The sequence below is a fragment of the Psittacula echo genome (assembly GCF_963264785.1).
Source record: "Psittacula echo genome assembly, chromosome: 4".
In the NCBI taxonomy this organism is placed as follows: domain Eukaryota; kingdom Metazoa; phylum Chordata; class Aves; order Psittaciformes; family Psittacidae; genus Psittacula; species Psittacula echo.
In genome coordinates this window covers 60,645,590-60,658,529 of record NC_137738.1, presented here as the reverse complement: position 1 = coordinate 60,658,529, position 12,940 = coordinate 60,645,590, and the positions used below count along the sequence as shown (strand labels likewise).

Here is a 12,940-nt window from a genome sequence, read left to right as displayed (position 1 = left end):
TTGGTTAGCATCCACAGGGAGATACAATTTCATAAACTTAAAGGAATAGAAAGGGACTCCTTATTTGGGGGTTAGCAAACAGTAATCACACAGCTTAAAGGTCATAAGGGTCAATTTGTCCAATTCCACCAACTCTGTAGAGAGTTCAGATAAATTATATCGCAGATGAATTTCATCTCTTCCATCCACCTCTTCTTTTTCTTCCTGCCAGGATTTACCTCTTACCGTACGTTTCATTAGTTTGTTCTGGTCTGGGTTCAAATGGCCTGAATGCTATCTACTGACACCCTTATGAACCCCTCCACAGGAGCATTCCCTGTCTCTTTCAACTTCCTGCTTTTAGTTCCTAATTCTTGTACCATTTTGAACTGTTCTTGTCCTTCCCTAGGTTTCTGAATGACAACATGTGGCTTCAGCTGCAGCTACCTCTCTTTCTGTTCTGCCACAGTTATCACCTTGGATACCTCCTTCCAGAAAGCCTGTCCTGGGAATGGTGCTCCAGCTGCAGGCAGGACCCCAATGTACAGGTCCTCAGTAGGATGCCCTGCCCTGGGGATGGCTGGGTCGGGTCTGGAAAGGGAGGAGGAACGCAGCCTGCTGATGGATGCATGGACTCCTGCATTCATGAAAGGAAGGAAGGAATGCCTTCAGTAATCCCATCCTTTCTGCTCTACTGCAGGTTCTGCCATCAATTCAAATACCCCAAAGACCAGACAAACTTTTTATATTATACTTTGCTGTGGCTGGATGGCTTGTGCAGTTCCTCTGCTCCCTCTTTAAGAGTGACCTTAATATTTTATTTATTGTTTAAAGGATAATGTTCATGGTGAAGAAATATATGAGGCAATAAATGGCCTTTGCAGGTAATTAAATGCTGAAGAGAGCTGAAGCTATTGATGGCCATAAAAGCCATTTATTCTGAGTGTTCTGAGAAGCCAGGAGCACTGTTCCTCATAGCATGCAACAAGACAAGATTAAACAAGCCACACGACTAGAAAGGGGAAAGACAACATTTTTCTTGCCCTCTTAGGGCTTGAAATTTCTGAGCTGCTGTTTATTTGGTGCTTGGAACAGAAAATATTGATTGTAATAATATGTGGATTTCTATCATGTTACTCTTTTTTCCTAGCTGTTGTAGAAGGGCTTTGCACATGGTGGCAAGAATTATTGCCCTCCTTGGACAGATGCTCGGATAGGGAAGGATGACTTGCCTTTACCGTCAATGGGAAAAGCTCTGGCAAAATCCAGCTGTCATCCTAGTGCCTTGCCTACTGGTCACAGTCTTACAGTGTATTGCTATAGCACTTCTCGTACCAGTTTTTCAAGTGCTTGTAGATAGGAAGAGTCCACCTTCCTATATAGAGAGGCACTGATGTAGCATAGGGTACCTCTACCTTTGCTGTGCTTCTGCTACATATGAGGCACTGCCTTCGGGTGCTGCCTCCAGCCACTGCCATGAGGAAAGGTGCTGTGGACAGTGGCAGGGGACACCATATAGTATCTATGCATACAAGTTTGACTTGGCCATGATGAGACAAGCAAGGCTGGGGACCTTATTCACAGACCTGTCTGTCTTCCCCCTGATGAAAGCAAGAATACACAGTGGCCACAGAAGTCCTTGCATAAAGAGCGATTTGCTGCAGGTACATGCAGCCATGCTCTGCACGGACCACAGCAATTGTCTAACAGTGCAAAGTAACCAAAACCCAAGGTTCAGGACAGAAAGAGCAAGGAAAGGATTGACTGAAAGGGAAAACAAGATGCCTATTGAGTTTGATGCTTCCCACATAAGAGAATCTTATGTGCCTACCATCAGGTTGGCAAGAAGCTTTATAGCAGACTTTCTTTCCTCTGAAAAATAAGTCTAATATTGCACAAGTGCATGTCAACAGTATAGGTGTTCCAGAAATGTCTCTTTCCCATGCTCACATCCACACTTCCGTTAGCTCAGCATGGGAGGACTTGTGAAAGCTGAAAACAGAGGGCATGGATGGAAGCATTTCACAGGATCTCTGTTAACTTCCCATCCATGTAACCCCTGGCACATTTGACAGCATTTTATGCAGAGGTCACCCAGACTTTGTCATCATTTTAGTTCAAACTACACTGCCACTCTCATGGAAAATTCTGATGTACAGGTCCAGAGGTGCTTTGAACTCAGATGTTGTGGGAACAGGTAACATCTCAGGATTTGCTATAATGCAGACCTGAAGATGGACACTTCCCGGATGACATCCTAGGAGTCATCCCGCAGCTGCTCCTCACAAATTGCTCTCATGAACCAGAAAGTCCCCTCACAGCTGAGAAAGAGCTGTGGGGTATGTTCCCAGATGTGACAAGACACAGCAGTGAAGCCACTGATGCTGGGAGACAGCTGGAGATGGACCCTCGCCCCATGTGCAGAGCCACTGGGCACCAGCACGAGAGGCATTGGCAGGGCAGGAAGAGCGTGGGGGCTCAGGTGCAGGGCATGTAACAGCCCTGCACAGCCAACAAGGCTCATTGCAGAGACCGGTGCTGTGTACAGCCCAGTGCGTACATATAGAATATCATTATAAGTGATATATGAACGTATCAACAAATCCCACCTGGCTAGTACACAGCCATTAGCATCTGGAAGTTTGCTGTGAGCACAGGTGAATAATGGCTTAGGGGCATGTGCTTCAGGGTGAGGTTAAAAGGTGACTCCTGTATGGTGTAAGTGGATTAATATGGCTGGACATGATGCCGGCTTTTCCTCTCACTTCTGGCAGTGTAAATCAAGAGTAACTGCACAGAAGTCAATACATGTATTAAATGCATTGGTACACAGGGGCTGAAAAGCACATGATTTTAAAAGAACATCTCGATTACAAGCTGGAGAACAGAAACAATGAAAAATGTGGCTGCTTTGCACGACTTCCTGTGGTGCTTTATTATGGCCCTGCTCCTTCCATGAGAGCTCTATCCCAACAGGTGCCCTCACAGACTCATCTGTGAGAAGAGCTCCTACTGTCCTTCTTATTATTGCCGCTACAGGGAAACCCCATCTCCATTCTGTGTAGCAGAGGTCCACCTTGTGCTGACCTTGCTGCAGAGAAGTGCTGGCTCCTGGGGAGGTGGAAGGAGATTTAGGCAATGCAGCATTAAACATAGACACAGTGGCTCAAGCCCCAGTGCCTAAAACTGGAGTTAATACCACTGGTGGCAAAAAGCTGTTGAATACATCCTGATATGATGAACAGGAATATTGTGTATCTGCCTGGCTCCAGCTGAGCACAGCATGAAGGTGCTGTAGGTGGGTTTTCCAAAGCAGTACCTGGCTTGTGAAACCAGCCCGCAGCTTTTGAGCTGCATACAGCAATGAAGACGGTGGTTAGCTGGTGAAGCTGCTGAGCTCCCCCAGGCACCCCCAGGCTCATGGACAGGTTTCAGCAGGGCAACCTGGGTTCGTCAAATTGGGTACACCAGGTCAGTGGTCAACAGGATGCTGAAAGTATTCTCAAATCTTGTCTCACCATATTTCTGTTAACCTTTGATGGAAGGAGAGTCCCCTTTTGGGGCTGACAGCTTAGAGACCCACCTGAGCACCTGGCTGCTCTGGAAACAGTGCTGCTCACCACAGCCTCCCTCACCGGGGGACCATCACCTCTCCCATGTCCCCACTTCAACAAGGAAGCACCCAAATGTCTATAGGGCATGCTGACCCATGCTACGGCTCTCTGTCTAGCCACCCAGTGGATACCAGACCTCAGGGTGAGCAAGTTGGAGCCTGGTGGGGAGTTTTAATCCTGTGTATAACCGCTGCCCCCAGCTATTTCACAACTGACATTCTCCACTGTACCACAGTGCTACTGATGAGGGGGATATAAAAGCCCCAAAAGCAGCTGCCTCTTCCCCCATCCCTCTCAAGAGAAGAGGAGAGCCCAGACCAGCACTACCTCTGGCTAGCCTGGGCTACCCAGCCTATGCTACCTCCAGAGGGGGCTATTAATTGCCCCTCCTGCAGTGGGAGAGCCAGGGAGGAGAAGCCTTCCCTACATTCACATCTCTTGCCTGGTCTGGGGCAGAAGTAACTTTTGCCCTTTCCTCAGTGGCTGGGCAGAGCCAGTGGGAATGATGTCAGGGACATCTTCATTGGAATTATATAAAGAAGGAGATGCTCAGATTGTAACAGCCACTGTACAAACTTTGGTTGCGGAGTTGCCTTCCATCACATACAGACTTGCCATACCGAAGTAAATGCAAATGTAAATGCAAATTAAAGTGCAAATGGAAATGCAAATGTCAGGCCTCCTGGGCTGCACTCACTCAGTGCTACAGAAATCCCTTGACCTCTCAAAAACATTCAGGTTGCTGCAAATATCCTAGTCCAGAGTAAAAAAAAGTATTGCTTTTCAGTCTGTGTTCCTGCCTTTCTTGCCCTATGTGTAAGAGTGGCAGCTGGATATCTTTGCATAAAAAGGTTATTTCTGCACTATGTGCACAGCCCACTCCTGGCTTTAGCATGTAAAGCACATGCTTAGGGTCTTCCTGGCAAACAGGTGATTCATGGGTGATTATTGTGGACACTAAACCACCTTTCTCTCAGCTGCCAGCCTGTATCTGCCATTAAACTGAATGCATGAGGGAAGCGTGCTCCCCAAACACCCACAGTGTTGTTAATAAAAGAGAAGGAAAAATAATTTAAATCAGGAGGAAGCCTGCAGGTGCAGTGAAGGTTCTGGGCCATAACTTTGCATCTTTGTTTTTTCTAAACTAACTTTTGCCAGATCTGTAGTAAAGCCCCAGGGCAGCTCTCTGGCCACTGATTGCAGATGGAGACTGCAGGCATGTCCCACATCCACAGGGTCTGCACAGGGCCAGCACCCTGTCCTAGCACACTAGGGTGTGGGCAAGAAGGAAGCCCACGTGTACCATTCACCTGGGAGCCTACTGCTGCTCAGGACAAGTGCTTCTCTGGACCACCACCGTCCTTGAGTGCATCTGCCCCATGCCACAGCCCCTCCAGGCTTCAGCCCTCATCATCAGGCACTAAAGGACCTTGCTAGTGCTCACAGGCATTTTAAGCTAGGAGAAACACTTCTGCAACTAGCAAAGCAAACTCCTTAGCAGTCATGACTCTCATTCAGTTTACTCTCATGGGTAGAGGGGGCAGATTGGGATCCAGGCTGAGTGCGCTACAGGTAATGAAACTGTGTTGCTGTGAGTGGCTCTCTCCTCTCTCCCAGAAAGAGGTCCCCTCAAGTGAAGGCAGACCGTGCTGTTTTGTAGGTGATCCTTAAAATGACCAGCATGTAAGCACATAGGTAATGAAGTGTTGGGCCAGTGCTGGATCAGAGCATACCCATTACGTCTGTGATTTCGTATTTGTGCTGTGGTAACATCGAAGTTTGGGCTGAGGTCCATGCACTCACCCATCCTCCCACCTCTCACTGCAGCCAATGAGCCAAGGGAGTGCACAAGCAGAGGCGGCTGGGGAGCAGGGACAGATAATGCCTTGTGGTGGGTCTGTAAGGAGAGGAGGCTTCTTAGTCAATGGAGATCCTTTAGTGTCTAATATGGTGGTAGAGTTGGGTAGAGAAATTTGCCCTCTACTTTCCCACCTGCCTGAAACTTGAAGCAACTTAATCCCTTTGAGACTTCTACCCTAGGGCCAGGTATGCTTGAGGAGGGCAAAAGCTATGGGCAATAAGGACAATGGGATCATATGAACCTTGTTTCCTTAGGAAAAGAGATAAAAGAAGCAAAGAGATATAAAACAATTTCAAAAATTATCCCTATCACTGCTGGCGCTCCTCAACACGGTGGTTCTCACCCAAAAGCCTCCTCTATAGCCACAGGGGAAAATACTGCAAAGCATCCAACTGCCTCCCTCTGGAAAGGTCCCACAGATACCTGCAGTTCTCTAGCATGTACAACACAAGACCAAAAAGACAGTCATTTCTTCAGCCCTACTCAATCTTGAGCCCAAGCTGATCAACCCTACCTGCCTCCACCCGTCTGTTCTCATAAGCCTCTGGGCTTTCCGTCACGGCGTTGTATTGCTGGAAAGGCTGGTTGCTGAAGAGATTGTCACACAAGAGGCTGCGGCAGAGCTTCTTCAGGAAGCGCAGGACATATCCGATGCTGTTCACTACCAACACGTCCATGAGATGCTGCTTCCCCTCAAAAGAAGCTGAAACTGGAAAGCAAACAGGAACAATTCAATACCTGGGGATGCGTGGCAGGAGAAAGAATGACAGCAGGGGAGAAGATTTCACACAAATATTTGTATGCCTTAAAATATCTTATGTAATTACCCCATATGAAGAACAAAAAAAATTGGAGGAGCTTAAGGAGCTGAGTTTGTGTGAGTGAGATCACCTTCCCCTCGGGACACTGAAAGATGCATGGCCAGCAGTGCAAGTATTTCTAATATATGCATTCAACTGAAAACTGTACGGTATGATTGGAAGGAGGCAATTATGATACCTTGGTCTAAGGAAGGGGAAAGCGATCTGCCAGTCAGTGATGGACTATTAGGCTGACTTCAGCAATACACAAGGTTTTAAAAGATAATGGGGAGACAAGGAATAAAGACATGGCTGTGGATGAATAAAAGGTACCAGGGTTGTACTGAAGCAAGGACTACCAGCTTCATTATGGATCTTTGTTTATGGATTTAATTGTATGTATAGGCAAGGGAACGTTGGCAGCGGAATTCAGTAAAGTATGAGAAATTGTTCATCAAACTGGAAAGGATTGCATATGGAAGGTGGGTCAGGAGACAGCAACAGGCTCTGCTGGCAGGTAACCCCAGGCACTGGAGAGGAGCCAGCAGCAGCAGTAGTCTCTGCTGGCACAGAAAGAGTTTGTTGATGCTCTAAGCTAGAGGCATTATCAGAGAGGACTGGGAGATTGTACAGAAAGGATCGGGTAACGGGTTCAAACTTAAACAGGGGAAGTTTAGATTGGATCTAAGGAAGAAATTCTTTACTGAGAGGGTGGTGAGGCACTGGAATGGGTTGCCCAGGGAGGTTGTGAGTGCTCCATCCTTGGCGATGTTCAAGGCCAGGCTGGATGAGGCCTTGGGTGACCTGGTTTAGTGTGGGGTGTCCCTGCCCATGGCAGGGGGGTTGGAACTAGATGATCTTAGGTCCTTTCCAACCCTAACTATTCTATGATTCTATGATCTTGAGCCCTGCAACAACAAAAAAGGGTGGAAAAAATTACCAGAAAATACTTGGCAATCCATTATCTTTTTAAGGAGCTTCAACATGACACGATGGGAGGAAAATGATGGGACAGGCTCAGCAGGTGTCTATGAACCACCAAGGTGACACAGTGATGAGAAAGTCAGATATACTTCAAGAAAGCATTGAATAAGGCATTTCCAGGAGAGAAGAGGGAGTGTCAATTCTGCTATATAAAGTCCTGGTGAAACCTTAGCTGGAGTGATGGACACCATTCTGGTCTTCCAGGCTTGAGAAGGGTGAATCCACACTTGCAGATGTGTGCAGGCAAGCCACAGTGATGTTCAGGGAACAGAAAGTTTCCCTGTGGCACTGCAGCCATCGCCATCTGTGCTACGCGGGGCTGTGGGAAGGCACTTGCACTTCTTTCACTAATCCAGTGACCTTCCTCACCATGCAGAGAGAACCTGAGGGAAACTCTGCATTTCAGGCCTAGCAGGATGAAGACTGTTCTCTAGAAAGACATCTAAGATTGAACTCAAGGGTGAGAGCAGAGCAATTAAAATTCCTGGACAAAGCTGTCGGGGAATATATTTAGCCAAGAATCAAAAAGGCATAGGTCCCAGACATCAGAGAGGTGGAGGGGTCATGACAGACCCACCAGGATCAATTGTAGCAGGTCGCATTCAGGTGTCAACAGGTTTGCAGGGAGGGCTACATGATTTGGCTCCCTGAACTCCACCACCTGGAAGGTTTTTTCCAATCCTATATCCTCCCGCCACTACTAGTAATTTTAAATTGCAATGGTAGGTGTATAATGTTTGGGATAACTTCAGAGAATTCCTGCTGGCCTGAGCTGCTGTAAGGGACCATGCTTCACTGCCAGGTGAGCATCTGTGAGCCAAGCCATGGGAAGACCAGAAAGCCCATGAGAAGATCCATCTGTGCTGCTGCTGGGCTGGGACTGAGCTGCAATCTCAAAGCCACACCATGATTGTGAGGCCATTTACCCCTCCTTGATGATTAGAAAAGACATGAAGTTGGGAGAAATGGTGACTAGCTGCTTTTAGCTCAGGTAGTTGAAGCTGAGCCAGCTCAGAGTAATTGAGACCAAGGGGTTTGGCAGGCTTGGTGCAAAAGGTGACTCTCCTGCTTGTAATGAAAATCATATACATAGCACAGAACCAGGCAAAAATGAAGATTTGCACTAAATTGCTTCAGTCTTGTGTCCCTGTGAACAGATCTGGATCATTCTTAGAGTATTTCTGATATCCCTTAGGGAAGGTGCACCTGTGGTTAGAAAGGAGGAGAGGGAGGAAGCAGGATTTATATGCTGTATAGACGTCCAGAGCCTGAGCTCCCACACAAGTGGGTCCCAATGTCACAGCTGAGCTGCTGTGGTCCCTGCAAAACTGATTGGACTTGCAGTCCTTGGCTTTGTGTTCATGCCTGACTCATCGACTGCAGCTCACTGGAGAGTGTTGTTCCCATATTCCCATCATTGTTTCATTCCCACTGCACCCCTATGTGCTAAAACAATGTTGCAATATTTTACTGTGATTAAAAGAAAAATTCATGCTCAGTCTGAGAGCCAGGCCAGGGGATTCAGTGTGGGACATGGGAGACTCATCAGGACACAGCAAGAAGTGCCACTGCGGGAAGATGAGATGCCCCTGGGAAGTTCCCTCTGATCTTTGATTCTCTCCGATATATTTGCATATTCCTGCTGTATGGGGAATTTGCAATTACTGCAGCTGAGAGCAGATTTGGTTCATGAACTGAAGGCAGAGGACACACCAGCAGCTGAGCTCTGTGCAGGTTTTCCTTTAGAACATGTGGTGGCAATGTGTGGCATGGAGCGGGCTTGCAATACTGCTCATCCATATACGGCTGCATGAAAACCTCAGCTCACAGGCTTGGCCTCAGCACTCTTGAAAGAGTGGTAAGCGCAGGACTCTGGAGCTAGCCCTATTTCACCCCTGAATCACTGCTGCAATGCTCTTTACCAATATACTTTCATGTGACACTGAGGCAATTCCTGCAGCAGCTCATCTTACGAAGCTCTAGGTGACATTCAAAAGCTGGCTGCCAGCCGATGTGAATGGGACAGGTGGGACAGTCAGGACTGGGGATCGGGTGAAGATGTCGAGCACTTTCCAGCTGGCCTCACACCCCTTACAAAAATGCTTTACCTGACACTGTCTCTCCTCCGTAGCCCTGCTTGATGAGTGAGAAGACCGCCTTTTGCTGGAGCGCGCAGTCGATGCAGGCCTGCACAGCCTGCTGCAGGGCTGTGGATGGTCTCTCTGGCCCAAAGTGCTCTGGGAGCTGCTGCACTTTTTTTCTGTCAAGGTACGGCCCCAGGTTTGCTTGTTTGTTGACATAAATGCAGACTGCAGACACAAAATCCCAACAAGGTTATTACAAAATGGCCCTGAGACCATCCTATCAAATACATTTCTGTTCATTTCACAAGCTCTTCCATCGGTGAATTGTGACCATTTGCCATGGCACAGCCAGGCTTCCTTGCAGTGATCAACCGCTGCCTAAGTGGAGTGAGCTGAGTTTAGGTCTTGCAGACTACCTTGTCCATGCAGCTGATGACCAGAAAAAAATGCCCAGGGAGTGCAGGACCATGACTAGCAAGGCTGACTTCACAGCAATGGATAAACTCCAGCCTGAGATGTGGTTTGGATCTGTGGTCTCTGTGTGGTTTTAGACTGGTTCATTGAGGGGGCCTCCGAGAAGCACTGGTCTGAGGTGAGTTTTGGGAAACTTTCATTCATTGCTGCTCCTGACCTCAATGCAGCTGTAATTTCTGGAGGGCTATGCTGTGCGGGGCTGCATGGTGTGATGACAGAGACCCCGGTCTTTGGGAGCTGCCTGACCCTCCATGTCCAACCCAGCATTCTGCAGACTGCATCACCTCAAGGGAAACTGTACATCGCTTACAGTGCTAAATCCCCATTTGGTACCACAGCCACGTGACTGTGCTGCACGGGGGGTCTGCAAAAGGATACCTCAGGCTCCCTGCAGCCAAGCCCTGCATGCCTCCTCTCATATGCCACTGCCTGCAAAGGCAGCTTTTCTACATGCCATCAGGCCTGCCAACAATAGCCAAACAATCAGTGTTCTCTTCCTAGCATGAACTTATTTTAAGTTTGGCTGAGACTAACTGCATCTCGGAGGAAGCAGAGAGAACACTGTGGTAACTAAGGCCAACCAAGACACAGCCTAAAGTCAGGCTAAAGTGAGACATATTATAATAGCTGGCTGAGTGTGCTCAAGCTGTCATCTCTCAAACAATACAACATTATCCTCTGACAGAAATCAGATATGTGACGGAGAAAAACCATCAAGCACAGTGGAGGACATGATGACAGCTGTGTAAAGTTGGAAATAATTTACAGTTTGTATCACCATAATGAAAATCTACTGCGACTGTCACAGTGCACTCTGCTACCCCATCTCTCACTGAACAGCAGAAGGGGCTTTAGCAGTATATCCTGGGTGAACGGGAGGATAATAGCAATCATACTTATCATTACATAGCACTTTACACCTTCCAAGTGCCAAACAAGCAAAGGGAAAATGCACCAAAAGACAGCAGTAGCATGCATGAATTGCAGGAGGCTGTCACGGTGCAGCTTTCCCAGTGTGCCACCATGCCAAACCTCACCAAATCTGCAGGATATGGCTTCTGCTGTGACAAGCCACTGGTTTTGTCTGGGGCTCAGCTGCAGGAGGGACTCTGCAGCCTGCAGGAAATGTGCGGGGAACCTTGCGGGGGAATGGGGACCCTCACGGTCCTTTCTGTGCAGATAGGGAGGTAAAACTTGGCTTGAGCCTGCCTTCGCTTCCTGCAGCCCCTGCTCTGCTGGGAGTCTATGCACACCATTGGGAAGGTGCTGGGAGAAAAAGCGACAGCGGCACAAGGAAGGGCAGATGTAGGTGTGGGGTGCTGCATCCTCAGAACCCAAAACGATGCATAGAACCTCTGCCTTTGTGGCCACTCCGTCAATGTGGTGGAGTTGGTGGATTGTGCCTTCTTGTTCCCCTCCAAACACAGCACTGGGCACACCCCTCAGGGCAGGACTATGAAACACCACTCAGCTGATGTTTGCCAAGTGTTTTGCAGTCTTAGCATGTGAAGGGGTAAATGAGAATAAAATGTATTATTGTCATCATCGTCACTACGTTTAGTATCATTCTGCTACCAGAGCAGATGGAAAACTTCTCCTCTGTGCATCCCAGCTAAGAAATAATGGGATTTATGCGTTGTGTTTAGATTCTAATGTTATCTAATCCATTTATCTGCTGAAATCTCAGGGTAAATCAACTGTCTTGTTGATTTTCTTCTCATCTACATCAGTTTAAAAGCATTGACCTATGTTACTTTTGGTAATCTAAGCAAAAAAAACCCAAGAATAAAGCTGTGTTTTCCCTGTTTACGGTCAGAAATGACTAGGTCTGCTGCTGTGATAAGACACTGAGGTTTATATGTGCTGGTAACCCTGCCTACAGTCCGCCCATGGCTCCTCTGTCCTTCTTCTCCCCAGAGCTGTAGGAGATACTTCACGTTCACATCGGGTTTTAGTCTGGTCATTGCAACACATTTGATGGGGTGAGTTCTGGGTATAAAATGGTCGCACTCATGGGATGTTGCTGTTTGCATTTCAAGAGGGATGGATCTGACATCTCCACTAAACTTGACATATGGCAGTCAAAATACAGTCTTGCATGACATCTCTTTTCTTTGTCACTGATCTAACCTGCAAAACCCCATTTTCATGAGCTCTGCGTATTCTGGAAAGCACAGCATCTGTTTGCCAGCCCCTGGTTCCTGCTCACCCCGTGGCCAAGGAGCACTTAAGGCTGGGTACCTGTGAGAGCCTGTGGGGTGGCCGAGTTAGGTATCGTAGCTGCATCCTGGGGGATTGAACTAATATCCGGCTCCGGTGTGCTTCTTGGCGGAGAGATTGCTAAGGGAGTCATCAGGACGCGAGACTTCAGCTGCAAAAAATAACCGGTTTGGTAATGAAAGTATACACAAAATATTCCAATTTTATTCCATCTATGTCAAGCCCCATGAACTCCCACTCATTAGCAATCTGCTATTGCATCACTTTCTCCAGGCCACGAGCATCCGTTCTGCTCCCAGGAGGATACTGGAGCCTGAAGCCTGACTGATTTGCAGCAGACAGCAATGCCTTAAGTTACAGGATGCAAATATTATGCCACCCACCGGGTAGTTGTTTACACCTGAGAAAACTGGGTCTAACACTCAACAAATCAGCACAATGGCATCTTATAACCCTTTTCATGTGGGTGTAAACTGGTTTCCAAATCTCAGAAACATGGGATCTTTAACTACACCATAATTTAGGGCCAAAATCTGCTCTTGGTTACAGGGGTGCAAATCTTGTGTAAATCCAGTGGAACCAAAGGGCTACTTTGGGCTGACATGTATGTAAATCAGCTAGGACCATGGTCCATAGTGTGGTATCACTAGGTAGTAAATATAAACTGCTGCACTATGGCATCCTGTAATCTTTGTGACCTGCAGCCCAGCTTGGGGAGGTGAAACACAATGGGAATTTATGGTGCAATATCATTACATCTTTACACTGCTGGTACGTGGCAACCTCTCAACAGTAAAGTGATGATCAGGTCCTCATAGTTACAAAGGGCTGACATAATAGATGTGACCTGAAGGTACCACTCTTGCTTTTCCTTTCACTCTGAAGGGAAGTGGGGAGAAAGCAGAAAGCCAAGCACAGAGCTGG

The 12,940-nt window shown here is 47.5% G+C and overlaps 1 protein-coding gene across 1 annotated transcript in view; it reads right to left on the bottom strand.

Annotated features, from left to right (window-relative positions):
• Positions 1–12,940, bottom strand: part of SCML4 (Scm polycomb group protein like 4) — a gene marked incomplete at both ends in the record, with an annotated part of 68,117 nt that overhangs the window by 23,623 nt on the left and 31,554 nt on the right. The window contains 3 exons of the mRNA XM_080616297.1: positions 5,969–6,163; positions 9,347–9,547; positions 12,038–12,167. Of these exons, the coding sequence (XP_080472423.1) occupies positions 5,969–6,163; positions 9,347–9,547; positions 12,038–12,167 (526 nt within the window). The remainder of the gene's footprint in view (positions 1–5,968; positions 6,164–9,346; positions 9,548–12,037; positions 12,168–12,940) is intronic.